Below are 23,493 nucleotides of genomic sequence, written 5' to 3'. Positions count from 1 at the left end.
CAGAATGTCTCAAGTAATTAACTGACACTAGAAATTACAGCTAATGTCTCAATTCATTACTATTTACATCATTCTTAAGTATTAAAAATGTAGTAATGTTTAATACCGTCTTAACTATTGTCAAATAATCATTATTTGAGACATTACTTAACCATTTTACAAATGTTTATCATTATCATAAGTAGTGTTATTAGACTGTTAAACATTTGACTCTATTGCCGTTTAAATATAATGGAGAGTACTGGATATGTGAATTAGCTTTTTCTTACTTTTTTATCCAGCTTTCTTCCACACATTGACAAGGTAATTATTCTGTTGTCTGATAACTCCTGGGCTGTTATCTATAAAATAAAAATAAGCAATGCATAAAAAATACATGAGTATATAAAATGTGCTAAAACCACAAGTCAGGACTCACAGACTTATAAAATACAAATTATTGAGGTCTTACTGTGATGGCTCCCTTCCCCGCTGGCTTGCCGTTGGCCAAGGTTAAAGGCCGGTGAAGCTTTTTATTGGACACAATCTGTGTGGTGAAATAAATCCAGTTAAAACATTTCAAAAGAAGGCAGAGATTCTGGATAAAGTGACTTTTAATCAAAGGTCACTGCAGAGGCTGCAATTAGAAATGAGAGTCAGCACTAAGAAAAGAAAAAATAAGGTCAGTGTCTGGCTCATTAGCTAATGCTACTTTCATGGAAATGGTATCTGTAAAATATAGGTTTGCTGGCACGATTAAGGGTCTGCTGCAGTCTACAGTGGCTTGAAACATATAGACCCATACTCAAGGGAACAAGGCAACAATACGGGCAAAAAATTTAATTTGCAAAAAGGTTGGTTAGTTTTGCCATGATGATATGAGAGAAGCAGGGATGTAAATACTAACCAGCATAGTTGATGGTTTTGATACTGTTGTATTAAAATTCAATTATTTTCTCATTTAATTTCCATTATTATTACAGTTTTACTATCATAAATCATCATTATTACTTTAATTATTTTTATAACAATTATATCAGTATACCTGAACATACTTGACCTACGTAGCTGTATAGTCACTTTGTATCAATAATGTATACAGTAAGTAAGAGTAAGAGAGTCTGAGCAAAAAAGAAAGGGTCCACCTTTGTGAGCCTTGGTTTCTAAGGTTTCTTCCTCCAGCTCGAAGGATTTTTTTCTGCCACTCCCTCTTACTGCAGTTTCTATGTTCTGTAGTTTATGTATCGTCTAATTCTTTGTTCCGTTACCAGATTTCTGTAAAGCTGCTTTGCTGTAACATATATAAAAAGTTATAAAAGACTCCTCCCACTGCCATATAAAAAGGCTTTAAGAGGCTATGTTTGGGTAGTGCACCTTATGGTGAGAGACTGTTGACTGCCTTTATGATGCATTCAAAGACACTGTGGCCAGATAGAGAGATACCACATCACTGGGGCTAGTGCACCAGGATTCCCTACAGAACCCGTATGCCTCCATACACAACTGTATCTCAGTGTATGCAGGCTAGAGGAGGTGAATTAAGAGATCAAGCTGTGATAACTACATTACAAAATATTTCTACCCAATACTTTTACCTGTACTTTTACATTTAGTACTTGAGTAATTTTAGAATAAACTACTTGCAATACTTAAGTACAAAAATGTTCCACTTAAGTTTGATGCTTAAAGAACACTTCAACTTTAAACACTTTTTGATAGAGCACTTGTACTTTTACTCAAGTCTGGATCTCCAGTACTTCATACATGACTCTTAATGAGTGTGATGCTTGTAGGTTAGCAGGTGAATGTGACCAGAAACTGTGCCAGAAAGATCAGTCTATTCACAGCTAAAAAGTTTAGTGGTTTGAAACCACAGGTGCTGCTCTACAGAGAAATGGAAAACGTGATGTGTGGTCAGGTGAGTCATTCTTCACGACAACTGGGTGAGAGCATGTGTGGATTATACCAAGAGGACAAAACAGGTCCAGAGGATTGACCCCTATAGTGGGGGTGTGGTTTCTAGTGGCTCTTATATGTATGGTATGGTTTGGGTCCACTTGTCCACTGATTGAGGCATGAATTTGAAGATACTGTACAATAGAAATTTTCAGTCTTCAAGCTCTTACTTAAACAAACACAAATATGTTCTAATGTTAGGCACAGCTCCTGAATGAATGCTTTAGCCGAACAGTATTTACAAATTTACCTTACGTTTCCTGGAAAGTCAACATTTTGGAAACACAAGGTTTTTGTCCAGCAGTACTGTATTTGTCATTATTGACAAAACCAGTATTTGGGTCCCTGTACTTGGGTCCTTGTATTTGTTAGCTCACAAGAATAACCCAACTGGCAGCAGTTTTGTATATCAACAGATGCACAGTGCAGGTGGCGGATTATGGTGATGTGAAAGGGTGATACAGTACCACTCCCAGTGTGCAGACGAACTCTCCCAGGAAGTCATGCTCGTACAGCTGGCTACTGCACTTGTCTTCGTCAAACAGGGCAAACTTAAGCTTCTGGACCTCCTCAAAATGGTAGTCCACCTGGAACTTGTCTCCAAATACCGGGTTCAAATTATTCACAGCCGTCTCTGTCCGCCCCAGCTGCAGCCACAACATGAAAAGAGAGAGAAACAGAGTTATTTAGTACATTTTCCAAAGCAGTTTCATCAGCTGGAAGAAGCTATTCTCAGCCTTTTAAATGAGAAAAATAATCTGCATTAAGAAGAGCAGCAAACAGACCAAGCACAAATGTCTAACCAGCTGAAAGAGGGTGTGCTTTACAGCAGAGAAACTAATCTAGGCAAAACACAAAACCTATGTAGGGATAAGACGGTGTAAAGTCGCAAAAGAAGACAGAGAGAGAGAGAAAGAGAAATAATACATAAAAAATGAACAAGTAATACTGAAATAAGATTTTCACTAATACAATTCAGAGTTCATTGTCTCAAACAGAACACACACCCTCCCTGCAGCACCACACTGCTTTAAGCATCTCATTCCAATATGCACTTTACGTAATTAAAAAAGTAGAGACAGAGAGAGAGGGAGTGATATGGACAGAGAGAAACATAGAGTAAGTAGAGTAGAGAAGAGTTAGATATCTATATAGAAAGTGAAAGATAGGGTGAGAGAGTGAGACAGAATGAGGGAAAGATAAGAGTAAATAAAAAAGAGAATAAATAGATACACAGAAAGAGAAAGAGAGGGAGGCATGATAGTGGATACAGGAAAAAGAAAAAAGAAAGACATGGACAGAGAAACAGATGAAGTTAGAAGAAAAGAGAAGAATGAGTTTGAGAGAATGTATAAGAGAAAAAGAGAGGTTAGAGGATGACAAAAGGGAGAGGGAGATAGAGTGAAAGAAGAAGTAAGAAAATGAGAAGAGAGTATAAAAAGAGAGAGAGCCAAAGCAAGATTGGAAGAGAGGGATATAGAGGTAAAAGGACAAAGTAGAAAGATGGAGGAGAGGAGAGGAGAGATTATAAAAGCAACAGTGAGAAGAGGAAAAAAGCATAAAGAGAGGAGGGGGGGTGAAAGGATGGAGAGAGGGAGGAAAGAGTGAGAGGAGAGTCAGAGTTCAGCTGCTACTCATTGATTAAATGCTTGCCAACAGCCCAAGGCAACACAGCACATTATCTTGGGTTAGGTAATCAAAATTAGCATGAAAATACACAAACATGCTTATATGCACACACACACACAAACACGCACACACATATTTACATACACCAAAACAGACCCCAGATGAAACTGAATAAATGTGTTAAGAAGTGCTGCTGTGTATACTGTCCACACTTGTCGAAAAACAGACCCTGCTTTACACAGTGTGTGTGTAAAAGAAAGAGAAAGAAAGAAATTGAGAGAAATAGAGAGGCTTAAACAACATTAGTTGCATGCTTTTTTGACAAAAACAAAGCCAATTCCATAGCAATAACAAAATAATCATGGTTCTGCCATTATACAGAAGCACACACACATTCACATTAAAAAGCTCTACAGTAGCATGCAAAGGTCTGGGCACTCCTGGTCAAAATTTATATTACTGTTTACAGCTCTGAGTAAAAATGACTTGACATAAAGTTAAACGTTGAACCTTTATATAATATGTTCAGCCTGATTACTTTGTTTTGCAGCAATTTACTGAAAATAAGCAGAAAGTGTAGTCCTATAACAATGTATCATTCTTCTTTTATTACCAGTCACTGGCCAGTTACTCACATCCCAATGCCATGACACTACCACGACCATGTTTGACAGGTGAGCTGATGTGCTTCAGACCATGGATGCTTTCTTTTCTTTCACATATAAAAAATCATATTTATTTTGATTACTAATATTTCTTGTTCCTTCTTTACACTTTTTGTTGATTCAGCAGTTCCTTAAGTTTCCGCTAGCTCTGAGATACGTTTGTCTATTTTTAGCCCTAATGATTGCATGGTAGAGAAATATTAGGACACTCCTGCAAGCATGGTCAGATGTCCAATAACATTACAATAGCAGCAGGTTAAAAAGGAGCAGTTATTTGGCATCATGTCATTTTAGGACAGCACAATTTAGCATTGGTAGGATCGTGTGGTGCGGGAGTCTTAACTCGAAAGTGAAAAAAAAAAAAAAAAAAAAAACTGTGAAAAAAATTAAAATAAAAAAAATTGCTTTATTGAACAGACACAAAAACCAATTACCAATTACCCATTACCAATTATCGTATCTAACTTTTAATGAGATGAGCTTTAAAAAAGAAGCCACATTAAGCTTTTAAATGTAGCTCAATCCACCAATAATTGCTGGTTCTAGCCCTTTCTATGTAGATAATGGAGTTACAGTTCTGAAGGCCCACCTGCACATCAGCTTTTTTTCACCCTAAATTCAGCACAAGAAGAGCTTGATGATAAGTTAATGATTCAGTGACTCATGTGTGGTAACTGAGGCTGGGGGAAACCTGATTATGAATTATAGGCTTACATTTCTACATTTCCTTCTCTCAGTGCTGTAGCATGTTCAGCAGCTGGGTTGCCTCTTTGTTCTTCTGAAGTGTCTGCCTGTCTATGAATAAAGACCGCCCATTGCAAGGTGCTAACACTTCTAAGTGGTTAAACTGTTGACTTCCTGTGTAATGATTCAGAGGCATCCTCTGTGTAAGCATGCAGAAAGTAAATGCTCTTGGACTGGATGGTGATGCTGCAAATCCCTGACCTTAAAACAGTTTAATTCCATTTATTACTCTAGAAAATGGTTCAGTTCAACAAGACATCTAAAATGTCACTACGCCTTATACACATTTCTTTAATAGATAATTATTTAAAAACACTTTATATTACACAGTGTGTCCTAAGATACTATGAAAGAAGGTCAGAATATCATATCATCGGTATTGGAAGAAAATTTCTGAGAAGAAAAAAGACAAATTCTGAAAAATGATTTACACTTATTTTTTTTATTAAATTGTATTGTACTCCAGAAAAGCAGAAGGTATATGTTTAGGTGATGCTGCTCTACTGCTGTATAATGACTAACCCTGTCCTTAACATTTGGAAAGGTGTTCTTTTCATGAATTTCTACACCACCAATTAAGTTTTCCTTTTAAAAAAGGTGCTCATTGTGGTTTGTTTAAACTTCATCAGTCTTCAGTGACTGTTCTGTGCATCAGGCCTGTTTATGTGTTCCTTTGAAAACATGTGGTGCCGAGCTTGTGGTGAGGATTTCCTTCTAAAGACGCATGCATGTAGGTCATATCTGTGCAGGGTTTGCTGTACAGTAGAACAGTGCAGCAGTTATTTAATTTTATAGTGCTAGGAGTCTGTGGGTGCTGGTTGTTAGGAAAAAAAGTTTAGAGACACAGAGTATTTATGAAGCTCTGAAATTTGCATCACCTGACCTTTCCTAGGAGTAACTGTCAACAAACCATGAGCATAGGTGTCTTAGCGGCCTCAATCAAAAGTCTCATATTTGCATGGGCACTCAGTTTGTGGGGTAAGTCTGCTCTAGGCAGCTTTATATGTATGGCATATTTTTCTCTAAATTTAACTGTAAAAGCAATAATATCATACAGTTCATTACTTGAGATATTGGATATTGCCATTAGGGCTGCACAATCTATAGTTTCAGTATCAATATCACAATGTATACAAGTGCAATTATAACATTGCAAGATATGTAATGTTTTTGCAATATTGTACAGTTTTAATTGCAATACCCATACCCAATTCCTATATCACTGCATTCTTTGGAGGAATACATTTGTTAAGTAGTGGAATATAGAACTTAAAACAAAGCAAAAAGACTAAAATGAGTATATACTTGTTTTCAACCTGAAAAGGTTTAATAATGTTTAGCATCTAAAAGTAGTAATTATTTTATCCAGTATCAAACCCAGCCTTCACATGCTGATATTAACTTAATACTGATATCCACCTATACCAACAATCTAGTAATGCACAGAAAACATGCCTAAAATCTGCCTAAAGCCCAAATACTGACTAAAAAACAATGTTTTTTGCAGGTTAACCATTGCTTAAAATAAGTAATGTAAATGTATTTGTGTGAACATTTTAGTGTAAATTTGTCATTGTTCGTAAAAATCATTCAGTCTTTTCACTTATTACAGTCAAACATTTTTGGTTTAACATCTTCAGTTGCAGAACATTTGGAGCTTCCCTACTACACACTATCTCTAATATCAGGTGAATTTAATCAGTTCTAATGCTCCAATATCTGTGCAGCTGAACTTGGTTGCCCTGAGGAAATTTACACATCTCTACTAGATGATGATGTAATGTCATCTAAAGGGTGTTGATCTTGAGGCTGAGGATTGACCTGTTTGCACATGAAAGTAGAGCAAAGCCACCTATCTGAGAGAGAGCATGTGCTTCAGTGATGCGTCTATCAGTGGCACACATACACACTGGAGCCCACTGGGTTTCAACTATGTGATATTTTATTGATCCACCAATAGCTTAGAAAGAGCGGAATCTGCTGTGGACATTCTGCATCTGTTACTGCACTGCTGTCAGAGGCGCTTCAGCCCCCCACTCCATTTCTTGTACTAACCCCTACCCACAGCGCTGCCTCTCTCCATACATCTCTGTTTAAAAAGCAGCAGGCTTTTGTTTCCCATGCTGTTGCCATGGTTACCGAGTGTCGAGAAACACTGATTTCATGTTTCAGGTTTGCACTATTGACCGTCAGTGGAGGCCCACAGTGATCACTGTGCCCAGAGCAGAGCGCAGAGAAGAGCAGAACGGGTGCATACACACACATTCCCACACCCACTTTCGCACATTCTGGCTCTCTGGAGCACGGCCAACACTACTCTGCCCCCCACTCCATTTAAAGTGTTTCTCTTTACACTAAACCCACTGAGCGAAGATAATACTCCTCACTGCCCAGCTGCACTGGTCAACATGTTGTTCTTTGCTTGTTATAGAGTATATGTTATATGTAAGGTTTTTTGTACTAGACACAGATGCTTCAAAGGTAATACTTTTTGTTTTCTGACCATATGTTTTTGAGATTTAATGAGAACATGAAAAAATACTTATTAAATTGTACACATGTAAATCCTTATGGTATCCTATTAACATTTGTCTTTTTAACATATTTAAACATTTTAATAATAATTGTCAATTTAAATAATTTAAATAAGACAGGCTCCTCTATTATTATAAGTATCTTTACCATTAATATGATTACTATTCTATTAATTGTACACTTTAGACTCGACCCACTAAGTGAAAATTGCTCCTCACTGCTTAGTGATGCATCATTCTGAAACTTAATTTGAATAATTCCTCATTTTTTTCCAAATGCACACATTTAGCAGAGATAAAATAGATTAATAAAAGCATTGTGACAACTGCACATTTATTGTCTATTGTACATTAACTGTCTCTACTGTCCAGATTCAGGGTAGATTTGATTGCTTTAATCTATAAGAGTACAGGTGACGTCAGTATGTTGGATGATCATCAGCCTACTTAATCCACAACTCCCCAAACACTTTTAAAAAAAACGATGGATGGAGCACCATCATTTTGGACAACACAGTTTTTCGCTGCTTCACAGCTCAGTACTGGAGGCCTTAAAGGACCTCTAAACCCCCTGATTTTAGCTGACTCCAGGCTCAGCTCAAATTTAAAAAGTGCTCAAAAAATTTAACGGGTAGTTTAAAAAACTGAGTGATTAAGTAGGCTAATCACTCACAGTGTATGGGTTTAGAGGCAGGGCTGGAGGGAGAGCTGATTGGCTGAGCTGCAGCAGTGTGCCTCAGATAACAGAGAGTTGCAGAAGATTGGATGCCAGAGGGGGGGGCTATTATTAATTGATTGATCTGCATATTGTGATGTGTTCATGTATCAATGTACACAGAGATATCATCCTTGCCTCTAGCACAGTTGAACCTGCGAGAGCACTGCAGAGGCAGAAATGACCAACTACGCAATAGAAGCGTTTTTAAAGGTTAGAAAAGGTTTATAAAAATGTAAGCAGGACTGGCAGGATGGTGTCATCATGTCAAGGAACATATTTAAGCTATTAATGTATTAAAATTAAAATATGTTTCATTTTTCATCAATCATTAGGTTTAGTGACTCTTTAATACCACTCTAGCCCACGTCTGGCATTAGGCATAGTGCCAATAGGCTAATGCTTACCTGATCCAGAGGCTTCTGATCTATTGTAATATGTCTACTTTTACAGGGACTAGACAAGATGTGTGAGTGTTTGTGTGCATTAAGACACCTGTGTCAGCAAGGAATGCAAGTTAAAGTAGCTAAATGCATTAATTAGAAGAAGTGTCCACAAACATTGGGCCATATAGTGTGTGCTTGGTATAAGAAGTACACTAAATCATAGGCTGTTGAGAAGCATGTGTAAACAGCCCAGCATGCACTGTGATCCGATCAAACCACTCAAACCACATTCATCGGTGGGCAGAGAAGCACCGCAACCACATTTGATACAAGTGTAAAGAGAATATCCTGTGTCCAGATACAGTTAGGGAAGCAGAAAAACATCTTTCGTAAATGTTAACACAAATTGCTACTATGGTACTATAGATGCTGGTTTCTCTCTCCTGCAATCTTTCTATTTTCCTCACTCTCTGTCTCTGTTCTTGTATATGTGTGTGAGATACTTCAATTCTGATAATATTTTAGCTGAATAGGAAATACACTGTTATACTGTGTTCTCCTGATTTTTGTATCTAAAAAAACACACAATAAAAGATCAGCCCAGTTCTGGGCCAATATACAGCTCTAGAAACAAAGAAGAGACCAAGAAAGATGGATGATCACAAGCCATCAAACCAAGCTGAATTGCCTCAAATTTTGCACCAAGAGTGGCATAAAGTTATCCAAAAGCAGTGTGTAAGACTGGAGGTGGAGAACATGACAAGATGCATAAAAACTGTGATTAAAAATCAGGGTTATTCCACCAAATATTGATTTCTGAACTCTTAAAACTCTATGAAAGTGAACTTGTTTTATTTGCATTATTTGAGGTCTGAAAGCTTTGCTTATTTTTTGTTATTCAGCCATTTTTTATTTCCTGCAAATAAATGCTCTAAATTACATTAGTTTTATGTAGAATATGGGGCAAATGTTGTCTGTAGTTTAAAGAATAAAACAACAATGTTCATTTTACTCAAACATATACCTATAAATAACAAAATCAGAGAAACTGAAGTGGTCTCTTAATTTTATCTTTATATTTTTTTTCCAGAGCTTTATATGTGACAACATTATGGCAACCCTTTTTACCATGTTTATACACAGTACATTTAACTGTCAATTTAAATCATTTAAATTAGACAGGCTCCTTCAGAATTCTTTCTAACCATGTTCTACTTAACTGCAGCTGATGTCCTGCATCTGCCTCAATAATAATCTTGGGGGTGTCATAATAAATAAATCAACATATCTATTCATTGTGTTTTACTAATTATTATTTAAGGACTTAAAAAATTTCCTCTTGTTCTCACAGACAAATCACTGGAAGTATCTGACGCTGCAAAGGATTAAACTGCACCCTCCACTTTCCACCAAAGGCCTTAAAAGTCTAAAAATGGAAAATAATTAGAAAGAAACACCAGGGATACCACACCTCCACCCAATTGCTATCCACCTCCTGGAAGAGCACGCAGAAGGGGTCTGACTTGGAGGCCACATCACGGTCCAGCAGACTGGTGCAGGACACAGAGAGCTCCACTTTTGTAATGCAGTGCTGAGGGCCAATAGCGGGGCCAGCGTTGGGCCCTGACCCCAGTGTGTATGCCATGCAGGCAGGAGTCCCTCCTCTCCCACACCCTGCAGAAACAGAAAAACAAGGCAACAATTAACCACAGAAATAAGGTAAAAAAAAAAAACAGTGATGATTACTATGGTCAATTATGTTTATGTGTTTTCCTATACACAACAGAAAACCAGATAAGAGAATACACACTTACAATATAAATTACAGTATAGTAGATTAATTCCATCCGTACTTGTATTTGTAGAAGACATCTGCAGATACTTTGTAAAGTCAAGTACTTTTTATTCAGATTACAGAATATAACATTAATTATCAGCAATCATCTAATATGATTTGTTCATTCAGATTTAAAAGCAATAGTATGATTTTGTCTAATAATCTAGAAATGAGTCTTAGATATATATGCTGCATTATTTACTGCTAAGAAAAATAGTAGACACTTTGACAAGATAAATTTGTTTTATTGTTTCAGCCAATTAATTATTATAAAGAAGGCCAATGGAAGTCACTGAAATGAGCAATGAAGAGGGTGTATAGGATCCTGTATTATTTTTTCTTTCAAACTTGTCATAAAAAAAGAAAATCTGTCATATAAAAACACACCATTACATACAGGAAATCTGAGCAATGAAAACAGTTGACTTTTTATGCAATCAGAACAGTGGGAGCATAATTTATACATACAACAAACTACTGTCACCTAATAATCTTTGCATGTATACTATTCAATAAACAATCCATACTGTGTGTTTGAGAATCAACACAGTGTTGCACAACATTTCTTTTACACCTTGTGTTTATATTGTGCAAAGATACCAGAAACATTCAAGGAAAGCAAAACTATTCAGAACCACTTTTTTCCTGTACTGTACCAGCGTTTGAAAGCTGAATAAAAGTTCATAAGAACACCTTATATAACAGAGATCAACATCTTTCTTCCAGTCCTGTTCGTGGTAGAGAAAGGCATACAAAAATTGTTGCCCATGGTAACTAATGGCACAAAACTGATACAGCATATTAAGTTGAACTTAGGGGTGTAAATGGTGGGCCTGCAAGAAGAGCCTAGGAACTTTAAAGCCAGGGCCTATGAATATGGTGCAAATTGCAATTCTGTACTCATAACCATAATAACCTAGAGGTATTTTCAACAAATCCTCATGCCAGTGTTGTTACTGGTACTGGTATGTCACACCAGTGACCATGGTCACACCCGTGTGATCTGCTACATCAGTTTGGGACCAACTAGTGCAACACAGCATCACCCAAATTCACTGCTTCTTCAAAATGTGGAAACCTAGCTGAGCTGAGTACTAGTTTCTGGTGTAGGTTACTAATAATTTAGCTAGTGTTACATAGATAAGATAGAGCTCTGACTGGTGTAGAGCATTGTTTGGCCTGAATGGGACAAAAAGCAAGCAGTGTTTTTACCCACTAAACTACACAAAACACTGGTCCATAAATAAATAAGTCATTATTCATTATACATCATCAAAACTGTTTGGATTTAAGTGTTTGCTTTTGTTACATTGCTGAGAATTTGTATTTACAGACTCTCTGCATGTTGAAAAATGAATGAAAATTCTTAGTTGTAAAACTTGGTTGAGATAATGTTTTTAATTTCATTTTATTTTCTTTCATTTTCTTTTATAAATTCAGATTTTAAAACCTCTGAAAAACACTGAGAGCTAAACAAGTAAAATGAGAAATAGAATACATTATTGTTTATTCTTTTAAGAGCATAGACACATGAACTACAATATAGATACATGAACTAAAGTGGTAACACATGTCAGATAAGGGTCAGATAATAAACAACAGCAAGACAATATGTATTTTTTAATATACGCATACAAACACTCACATGTACACAAAGGCGCAGAAAAAGAGAGAGAACAAGAACGTCATGCCAGGACATGAGGAACACAGATAGGGCTCCTGTTGCTAAGATACTGATGTACCAATGTCTTTCCCTCAACGTTCGTGTCACTAACCATAAATAGGCTATGACCACCATAGACAGAGAATACAAATATGGGTGATTAATATTCACGCTACATGTAGTTTTCCTGACATTGCACAGACAAGTGCCAAATTACATTAAGGCATATACAAAAAATTATATACTGCCATTAACAAAAATAATAGTAATAATAAAAAAAATACTTTGTTATAAAGCATACTGGTAGGATGTGGTGGGCACGGGTCTGCACTTTCTGCAGGTTCATCTGTCCTAGTGATACACATCATGAGGTATTTTAACATTTAAAGCAAACCAGTGACCACACAGCTAACTATAAAGAGTTTAAACCACAATGAGGACAATAGCAACAAAACAGCATCCTGAACAACAGAGACGACCAGTCAGAAAGGAGTCTGAGGTGGGCAAAAACGATTTTGTTTTGGTTTGTTATTGTGTAGGGAGCATCAGAGTAGATGTTATATTTCACAGACAATAAGGCACCAATATTTAACTCTTATATTCTAGTAACTCTGAAAATGTTACAGCACTACTGTTATTAACCATCTACCATAATCTTAAAATTTAAAGTAATACAAAAGGTTCTTTGATCATTGCCAAAAAGTAACCATTTTTAAAGGGGCATAAGTGTGAATGGCATTTAATGGGGTAAATAACCTTTATATGCATGTCTATAATCAGTGTGCGACTGTTTGGTGTAATTTATTGATTCTATTAATGTACTGAAATGAAAATTTTCCCAGAAACCAAAACCACACAAAATTAAACACAAGTTTGGTTAGTTTTCCACAGGTTTTCATTATTTTGCCACTTCTGTTATCACTGCATAAATTAAATAGCCCAAATGTATTACTGTCTTGCTTTTCAAAGAAAAAGCAACTACAACACCACACACAAAAGCAATTTATGAAAATTCTTCACAGCAAACATACCAGCAAAGCACAATACAGTTTTCCTGCTACATGGACAATTATTGCTGCCACTACTTTAAAATGTGAAACTCTCCAGGGGGCTTTTAATTTAAATCGATGGATGCAAAAATAAGTCAGACAAGGGGGAGAAAGAAGAGAAAGGTCGATTTAACAAATGAATGTTAAGGTAGACAGGCTTTACAATTGAAAAGAACATTGCCAGTGGAATGAAAAGTTTTGGGTATGTGTACTTGCACAGAGTACTGTTTCTGGCATGTGCCATTCTTCTTACTGGAGAGCAGCTTATTGGCTCCAGGTTGGTATAAGAACCAGAACTTGTGGCTACAGCTTTTCCTGTGCCAGTGTCTGGGGAAAGAACTTGGCACAGAACAAAACAAAAGCCAACCAAGCAAATGGGGACTCACGCTAGACTAGCTGTGGGCGTTATGACCCTCAAATAATATAATAAAATTTCATGGTATTTTCGTGATAGCGATACTCTTGGCTATAAAACAAAACACTAAATAAAATAATTCATTTTAAAAATACATTAGTGCAACAAAATAAAAAAAATTACAAACCCCTAACTGAGGTATAACAAAATACAAAAATCATTTATCAGATTTGTAACAGAAATCAATGATCCAGAATGCACGCAAAATATCACCATATATCCAGGACTGAGGTAAAATGAACGATACTGGAAATATACAATCTATTTCTAGTAGATATACGTATAATACAAACTGAGAACAGTGTAAAGTATTATTTTGTTAAAAACAACAAAATAGTAGTTACCTGATGTGATAATTAGGCATGGGTGATATGGCACAATATTTCAGTGTATAAGTTTACAATATTCAAAAACGTTGCCGATATTATTGCATACACCCCTGCATTACAATAACAGCTAATTAAAGCCTTCTACGATCCCTTCTCTTTGGTGTCAACAAACTGAACTATTATCAAAACTGACAAACAAACTGGATCTAAATACACATCAGACAAGATAGCAGCAGCATTTGTACGGTACAATTTCAGAAAAACATAGGAAGCAAGCAGGTGCCACAATCCTCTTCAGCTGGTGTACCAAGAGATGCTAAGAAGATAAGAACACTATTCAGTAAAAAATATTTTTTTTAACAAAACAAAAAAACAATACCCTGTGATTTTGGATGAGCTGGAGCACGGTTCGAATGAAAACCTGCAACTATTGTTCAGCACTTCCAGAAACTCCTTTAAGAAGCTAAGAAAACTATTCCATTAGAAATTACCTAATAAAGACACTGAGAAAAAAAAACAAGAGTGTGCAGATCTGTCATCAAAACTAAATTTAGTTACTTATGTACACATAGTTACATGCTATTTGTACATTAAAGTACAGCTTAAAATTCTTTAATAATAGCAATATTTGGCACCTTTTAAAAAAAGGATAATTTGGACAGTTCTGACTTTTACTACATTTGTTTATTACTAATCCATAATTATTCAATGATTATACAATCATTTAATAATTGCAAACAATACAAATTGGTTCCATGCAATGCAGATCTGAAAATTCTTTCACAAAATTTAGCAGGTAAAATGTGTCACTTTTTCAAATTGTCCCCTTTAGCATTTAAAAAAAATGTATCCCATTTTAGGAGACAAAACCAAGAGCAAAACTCACCGAATGTGGCCAAACATCCCATATTATCCAGCGTTTGTCTTTCAGTTCTCAGGTCAGGTCCCAACTGAGCAGTCTAATACAGCCACACTTAGTTAAGTATGATATTCAGCATAATCATATATTTCCCATGTTTTACTTTTGACAGTGACGCAATGGAACACTGAGCTAAGTCCAGGCCTCCAGACACAACAAAAAGCTTTAGAAACACACACTTACACAGACACACATTTATACACACAAACACACACCTAAACTGCTAAAATCCACCTATCCAAAGTCATAGTGGAAACTCCACCTCATGTTCTCCAATAACACACCATAAACAGCACTTAGATGGTCTTTACTCTAAGCTTAATAACCTGTCTGGCTACTGCTGCACTGCCATGACGCTCTGATTCGCTGGCCCTTTAGAACAGCTACTGTTCTGAACTCATTCTTTTAAATGAAACTAATTTGATCAGTAATGACTTTCACTCAGCAACACTCTGATTAAGTTCTCTGAAGAGCTTGGATGGGGATATTTTGCTCCGCTTGAGACTTTCTGGGAAATGCGGTCACACATAAATCCTCACCAAGTCCTCTTTAAAATCTCTCAGAAAGAAAACAGTGTGAGTGAGAGAGAGGGAGAGGAGAGAGAGTGTAGAAAGAGAAAAGATTATACTGTATGAAGCTGTGTGTGATCCGTAGACTAATTATATAACCCCAAAGCGCTTCTGCATAGTAATCAAGTTACAGCAGTGTGTCGAGTTGATTCAGTCATCTGTCCTGTCTTTATTTCCCATTCTTGACATGAAATATTATTCTAACACAGCAGGGCCAGAAAAAAAACACTCAAACACTTGTATCTGTTATCATGTTCATCTTTACTGCATTTAGAAATATATGCATATACATCAAACATCAATCTGTAATCTAAGTGTAAACACTGCTGTTGTGGTCAGTATTGAACCATGAACCATTTAAATACCTAAAGCTCAAGATTTCTCCACATCAGAAGAAAATGTTTTGTATTTGGTTCTATGTAGCACGAAAGTTCTGTACAGTTTTAGAAGTAAAAGTGCAGGTAATGTATTGTATAACAAACTAATTTACAGTTACATAACATCCAGTACCTGAGCTCTGTTTCCCACTAAAATAAACTAAAACTACAGTTTAATCTGCAAGCTGCTCTGAGAGAGTCAGCTGCTGAGAGAGTGGCTACAGAATTGTCCAGTTGTCCATTTGATTTAGATTTTCTTTTAAAGGACGCCTAACTAAAGTTAGCTGGTTGTTAACAAATAAGATCACGCTGGTTGCGGTAACTTCAGACTTGGCCTGAGAGGTTACCTATAATTCAGCTACTATATGTACAGCAGACTGTTCTAGTCAAGGCTGTCAATCACTTAATTCCTAAGAGTAACCCCAACTTATAGACCAATAGACCAAATAGACCAATAAAGTTCCATGTCTTGCATCTCCATTTCCCCTCCACTTACAAGCCCTTATCACGCCATCTCCATTTAAAGGAAAAAAGCCCACAATTCATTCACTCTCTGCAGCTTACCAAGATATGACCCAGTAATGATTGGGTCACAAAACCCATTAAAGAGCAGAGTTTTTTCATAACCATAGGATTCCTTTAGATTGCAGCGATCTTAGTATCTGCTGCTGAAATGTTTACTAGATCAAAGGTATAAGCACTTTTAAGCACTTATTTTAACTGTGCACTAGACGTGTATAATGCCATACGAACCCAAGGAAGATTTCAACCTAGGAAGTACACTGTCACTGTGAGGCATGACACTTCATGACATATTATAATTCGTAAAGCAGTTCTTCACATTATATCAATATGTTATGATAAATCTCCAAAAAGAAATTCTCTCTAGAGTTTTTGATGTGAAGATTGTGGACTTTTGTTCTGACAGCAACAATATAATGTTTTTAAAAGCATTTTAAGTGAAAAAGAAACTATATTAAACATTTTCCAGAGGCTTAATACAGAATACAGAAAATGTTTTTTGCAGGCTTTCATTATTGATTAATTTTACCATTGCATACATTGAATAGCCTTAATGTATTTTTGTCTTGTTTTCTTTTTTAAAGAAAGCATTATTGCTTTGATTGTTTTTTCACGATAATACATCCAAACATTGAAAGTCATTTTTAGTGTTTGGATATGCCATTTTCATACAAATAATTTCAGGTGCTGTGTGCATTCCTAAATTTAAGACAAGTCAGTTTGGGTTTAATACAATATCTATATGCAGTACTGTACCACCAATAGGTTACATCTCTTAATTTTTAAGAGGGTCTCTCACATGTCACCTTATGTGACAATATTTAGATGCGTTTTCGCTAATTTGTACAATGTGTACAACTACATTGCACACATACACATATATATTCATTTATGCCAGTCCAATCTAGTAGAACTGAAAATGGTCAAATCAAATCGATTATATTCAAACACCATGTGGACCTTTGACTATTTGACTATTAGACCCCATTGCTAATAACACCTTCTCACCTCCTTTGTAATAACAGTTATTTTAACCCCCACCAATAGGACCACTTGATTTTTAAAGCACACTGCACTTGAAGCCCTCTTTAGGATGTTTGGATTATTTTTAGTCCAACTGTGAAGATGGAGCAGCCGAAAGGCATGAACTGTCTTATGCACAGCTGAAAATATTCGAAGTGGAAAAGACTATTTAGCACTTGAGGCAATTCTTTGTCTCCAGTATTGTTGTGTTTATGCTGCACATCCTTCACACAGACCCCAAAAGACCACTAACCACTAAACCACATGAGCAAAGCATAGCAGGCTGCTGAGGGGCAGAGCTGCAAGTGGACATAAATAGGTCAGTGTGGCAGAGGTTGGAGTTTGGGAAAAAACAACGTATAGTACCTAGAATAGGACTAGGAGGTAAATCAAATCAATTTAATGCACTGAATTATTGTTTCTTATTTTTAAAAATGAGATAATAGAGACTGTACATCTTCACATAGAAATTTGCTTTTATGTGGCAGTGATTTTCAAATGTTACACTTTTCTTTAACTGAAATACAAGCATGTTATGTTTGCACTGTGTTCAATAGGGGGCTGCTTACTATTTATCATGAATGATAATGAAAAAAAAGATAACAAACATGGTTAAAATAAATGTAAAGAAAACACCACATTGTATATCACTTTAAATGGTGCTGTTTGTTTACAAACTAAAAAACCAAAGATATGTAAGAACTAAAAATCTAAATCATAATCGCTCATATGTTTGAAGAATAATGAGATTAAATGTACAATATTACAGAGCCCTAACTTATATTACTTACACTATGTAAGTATAGTGTAATGAGAACCACTGCTTTATCATGGTTATTCTATTCAAAAGTGGTCTAACTGCACAAGGCAATGACTAAAAACAAATATAGCATATATTAAGAATATAAACAGCTACATACAGGTTACTTCTTGACACAGTCTAGCACATATACATATTTTTATTACTTATGATGAACCACTTAATTGCCTCATTGTATTGGACATTTAGTTTGATGCCTCAGAGCAAAACTACAGCTCTGGAAAAAAATAGGAGACCACTAATCATGATTAAGAACCTTTGGAATATAATCAAGAGGAAGATGGGTGATCACCAACCAATCTGAAGTTATCCAAAAGCAGTGTGCAAGACTGGTGGAGGAGAACATGCCAAGATGCCTGAAAACTGTTATCAGGGTTATTCCACCAAATATTGATTTCTGAACTCTTACATTTTTTTTTAAATATGAACTTGTTTTTTGCATTATCTTGCATTTGTATTATCTGAGGTCTGAAAGCTCTGCATCTTTTTTATTTCACCCATTTTTCATTTTCTGCAAATAAATGCTCTAAATGACAATGTTCTTATTTGGAATTTGGGAGAAATGTTGTCTGTAGTTGTGTAGTTTATAGAATATAACAACAATGTTCATTTTACTTAAACATATACCTATAAAAAGCAAAATCAGCGGAACTGATTCAGAAACTAAAGTGGACTCTTTATTTTTTCCAGAGCTGTAGTTATTCAATAAAGAGCTAAGAGAAGACTGCATGATAGATAATGTTACATAGCTAGGTAACTTAGCTAAAATATAATAAACAGCGGCTTGTTTCTGTTTTTCAGTTTCTATAAAAACAAGCTTGTCAGACTGAAAGGACCACTTTTCTATTTCTGGTCTGTTTTCATTGACTATTTTGAGTAGGAACGACCAAGAATAACAATAAACAAACGAAGCCATACTAGGTAAACTAACTGTTGAACCCATTAACGTTATATTTAACAGATTTGTAGTCTTCTCTGTTACTTCAGAAACCCACCACTCACCTCTCAAAAGCGGTGGCTCAGGCTTTTCTTCGCGTGGCTACTTTTTTCTGGAGCGTCAGTTCCGCAGCAGCGCTTCTCCGCGGAGCCGCTGTGTGTGAGTTCGGGCTGTGGGTCCGGAGCGGACCGAGGCGGTGACACGTTGCTCTGCTGCTGCTGCTGCTGGCAGGCGGGCGGGTCACTCCAGCAGCCAGCAGTGAGGCTGAGGCTGGGCGGGCTCCCTGTGAACCATGGCAGTCTCCACCCGCAGCTTACACACACTCACACACACACTGACAGAGACTCACTCAGAGCACACTCTCTCTCACACACAAACACACGCCACCCCACAGTATAGTTTAGTTAACAAGGCTCCTAACAGCTCCGTCCGGTGTTCTGTCGATTTCTGCTGCCCTGTCAAACCGTGCTATCCCGTGTGTATTTCATATCTTGTTAAGTATCCCGTTTTGGTCTACCACATTTAACCCCTCTTTCCCGCCGTCCTCCCGTATTAGCATTTCCTGTAAATTTCTTGTATTACATTATAATTAAAATAAAAAACATTCCTGTGCCTCTCACAACTGGAATGTCACTAATGACGGATGGATGGATGCAAACAGAGAAAGGGCATTTCTGCTAAAAAAAAACATCATACTATGATGATACATACTCATACATACTATGTACATATGTATAATATTATACATACGCCTTCTGACTGCAGAAAATACTATTGATCACAACATCAATCCAAAACTTGACAGGTATGGTGTATTTAATATTTAATTGTAAAAAAAATCCTGAAAAAGCACTTTATTTAATAACCCTGAATCAAAAATCAGAATACAGTTAAAAGGGAATAGGCGAGATTATATCTTGTAATTTTTGCTCGATTATTATTATTATTATTATTATTATTATTATTATTATTATTATTATTATTATTAATGCCATTTACACTTAGATAAAATCTAATAATGACATAATGACAGAGGAGGGGTTAAGGATGTTAAATATGCACCCAGGTAAAATTTAGTAGAACTACCACAAAACACATGGAACTATAAAATAAATGTGGGCATGCGCACTGGTATTAAGAAGCACATTTTGATGGGTAGCACAACTCGACACAACACATCACTGCTGCCGAAGCTGAGCCCAGGCAGGCAGACACAGCCCCCGGTCACACTAGACCAGAGCGGAGTGGACCATCTGCAGATTTATCACTAAAGAACCTGTTTTTTATGGTGTGTACGCGTTTGGTTAAAGAGAAAAGAACAACCAAGATAAAATACATGGTGTTGAAACCACCTGTTGTTCACCAACACAATTATTCACTGCAGGTGAACAATGCTCCTCTATAAAAGTAAACATTAGCTACTTAGAGTTAACTAACCTAGTAAACATGACCGCTACAGGTAAGGTCAGCTAGTATGACGCTACAATTGTATCGTTATTAACTCGATTAGTAAAGTCAGACCTCAGAATTCAACAACAGGTTTCACCTCATTCTAATTAATATCAACACTCAAGTCTATGATTTAATAATTACTTTGACGCACAGAAGGACAACAAACAACAACGTATCGATACAATTATTCAACACAATAATGTAAAACTAAAAAGACGTAATTTTAAAAATATAAATAAATGTACAGTACACGTTCTCACGCGCCTCTGCTGCCACCTTGCGGGCAATTATTCATTACTGGACAATCAGCTGCTGTAAAGAATCTGTACACGTGTTATGTGTGTTTACCACTGTATTATACTGTATATGGTGTGTACATGCAATTTTCACTCAACCCAAAATAGCCACAGACCTTTTAAAAGTCTGTGTGAAGTTCCCTAAAGCGCACTGTCCTTCATTTAAACTCATGAAGCCCCTGTTGGTGTATCACTAGTGATAGGGGAAGTCCTAATGAGTGAGTTGGATAACTGGCCGGGTTAATTGGGGTGAAAATGGGAAGAAACCTTGAAATTTATATATATATATATATATATATATATATATATATATATATATATATATATATATATATATATATATATATATATATATATAAATATATCAACTCAAACTCATGAAGCCCCTAAGTAGCACACACTGAACATTATTATTTCTAGAATGTAGATGTGCTGTGTTAATGCTTCAGATCACACTTCATCTATTTAAAAGTGTATTTTAGCCTCAACAGCTCTGTTTTAAGCATTTTCCCAAAATCTTCAATTTAATGTTTTACAATCCACATAACTACTATATATAAAACAAAATGGTAAACTAGAAGGTATGAAATTGTTGTACTTATGTTTAACCATTGTTGTTACATCAAGAGTTTAACTTAAAATATTAACATATTAATTTGAAGAATTACTTTAAGATTTTCAATCAATATTAAGAACTGGGTTTGGGCTCTTAAAAACACAGGCTATAAAATATCTGAAAATGTTAATAGCTGAATACTACCCAGCCAAAAAAATAGCCTGATCACCTCATGTTGACCAAATTTAGTTCTTCACCAGAATAGTAGCGTTTTAATTTTAGTTTGATGGTTTAGGTGGTCTACAAGCATGGACAACCTGACCAAGCTAGACCACCAGTATGACCAGCATGTTGGTTGGCCAGCTCATCCATGATGGTGGACCAGCATCACTACCCTGAAAAAAGTGATATTCGTTAAATACAGGTGCTGGTCAACGAATTAGAATAATTTGAAATAGTGCAATCATGAAATTCTTTGAATGCATTTTTTGTGCAGAAAGCAAATCAGGTGTTCACTGCACCTGTCCTACTCGTTAGACTAATCACAGAACTCGTTACCTGGAAAAAAATTTGCTCAGCTGAGCTTTCCAAAAGGCCCATTTAGGCCATTTAACTGTGACACTGTTGTTTTATTGAATTAGAATAATGGAGAAACCGTTTCATTGAATTAGAATAAATGCTCGAATTTTTGTTTTCTGTGAAGAGTGTTCACTGTGCAGTATAAAGTCAGGGTTGAGTAGAATTTCTAAGTTGTAAAATCAATCATGGGTAAGCAGCGCGACCTCTCAACCGGAATAGTGGCTCAAATTCAAGCCCTTCGCCAACAAGGCTTGACCCAAACTAAAATTGCTGAGCAGCTCGGCATCAGCCAGTCTTCCGTCTGCAAAGCTCTCAAGAAAAACTGCAGCAAGCGCACCAACTGTTCCGGCGTCCGAAAAACTTCTGCTCACGACAACAAGCAGCTGAGAAAGATTGCAGTCAGCAACCGGTTCAAGTCCACTTCCGAGCTCACCGACTTGTGGAACAAGCAGACCGGCGCTGACGTCTCCAGATCAACCACTTACCGTCTTCTGCGCGAACTCGGCTTCAAATCTCGCGTTCCAGCAGTAAAACCGATGCTGAACAAGAAACAAATGGAGAAACTGCTGAAGTGGGCCAAAGAACACGGCGAGTGGACTGCTGAAGACTGGCAGAAAGTGGTCTTCAGTGACGAATCACGCTTCTGCATCTCCTTCGGTGACCAAGGTCCTCGTGTCTGGCGTCGTGGTGGCGAAACCTACAACCACGAGTGCGTGAAAAGATCCGTCAAGTTTCCCCAGAGCGTTATGGTCTGGGGATGCATGTCCGCTCGAGGTGTAGGGAAACTCTGCTTCCTCAAGAAGACTGTCAATGCTGCCGTATATCAAGATGTTCTGGAAACGTTCCTGATTCCGACTGTTGAGGAACAGTTCGGCGAAGAAGACTTCATATTTCAACAGGATCTTGCACCGGCTCATGCGGCAAAGTCGACCAAAGATTGGTTCACTAAAAAACAGCTTGAAGTTTTGGCATGGCCGGCCAACTCGCCTGACCTCAATGTCATTGAAAACCTTTGGGCCATCGTCAAGCGGAAAATTCGCGACAGAAAGCCTACTACGCTGGACCAACTGAAGCAGAACATCGCCACTGCCTGGGAAGCTGTGAGTGCGGAAACTTGCGACAAGCTGGTCAAATCGATGCCGCGGAGACTTCAAGCAGTCATACAAGCCAAGGGGGCAGCCACAAAATACTGAGAAAGTGATGATTGTAATTATAATAAAAATTATTCTTATTCAATGAAACGGTTTCTCCATTATTCTAATTCAATAAAACAACAGTGTCACAGTTAAATGGCCTAAATGGGCCTTTTGGAAAGCTCAGCTGAGCAAATTTTTTTCCAGGTAACGAGTTCTGTGATTAGTCTAAGGAGTAGGACAGGTGCGGTGAACACCTGATTTGCTTTCTGCACAAAAAAATGCATTCAAAGAATTTCATGATTGCACTATTTCAAATTATTCTAATTCGTTGACCAGCACCTGTATATTATTATATTTGTATCAGTTATCCAGTTTATATAATTATGTACAAGTAAAGAGAATCAGA

The 23,493-nt window shown here is 36.7% G+C and overlaps 1 protein-coding gene across 1 annotated transcript in view; it reads right to left on the bottom strand.

Annotated features, from left to right (window-relative positions):
- The window catches only part of cpne2 (copine II), a 48,292-nt gene extending 28,415 nt beyond the window's left edge, over nt 1-19,877 (bottom strand). The window contains exons 1-5 of the mRNA XM_007249195.4: nt 19,134-19,877; nt 10,080-10,282; nt 2,403-2,582; nt 452-526; nt 270-341 (exon numbers count right to left, since the gene is read on the bottom strand). Coding sequence (XP_007249257.1) covers nt 270-341; nt 452-526; nt 2,403-2,582; nt 10,080-10,253 — 501 coding nt within the window. The 5' untranslated portion in view covers nt 10,254-10,282; nt 19,134-19,877. The remainder of the gene's footprint in view (nt 1-269; nt 342-451; nt 527-2,402; nt 2,583-10,079; nt 10,283-19,133) is intronic.
- Nucleotides 19,878-23,493: the final 3,616 nt, after the last annotated feature.

The sequence above is a fragment of the Astyanax mexicanus genome, chromosome 9 (assembly GCF_023375975.1).
Source record: "Astyanax mexicanus isolate ESR-SI-001 chromosome 9, AstMex3_surface, whole genome shotgun sequence".
Classification (NCBI taxonomy): Eukaryota; Metazoa; Chordata; class Actinopteri; order Characiformes; family Acestrorhamphidae; genus Astyanax; species Astyanax mexicanus.
The sequence above is the reverse complement of the archived record's forward strand: the minus strand, read 5'-3'. Positions and strand labels throughout refer to the sequence as shown.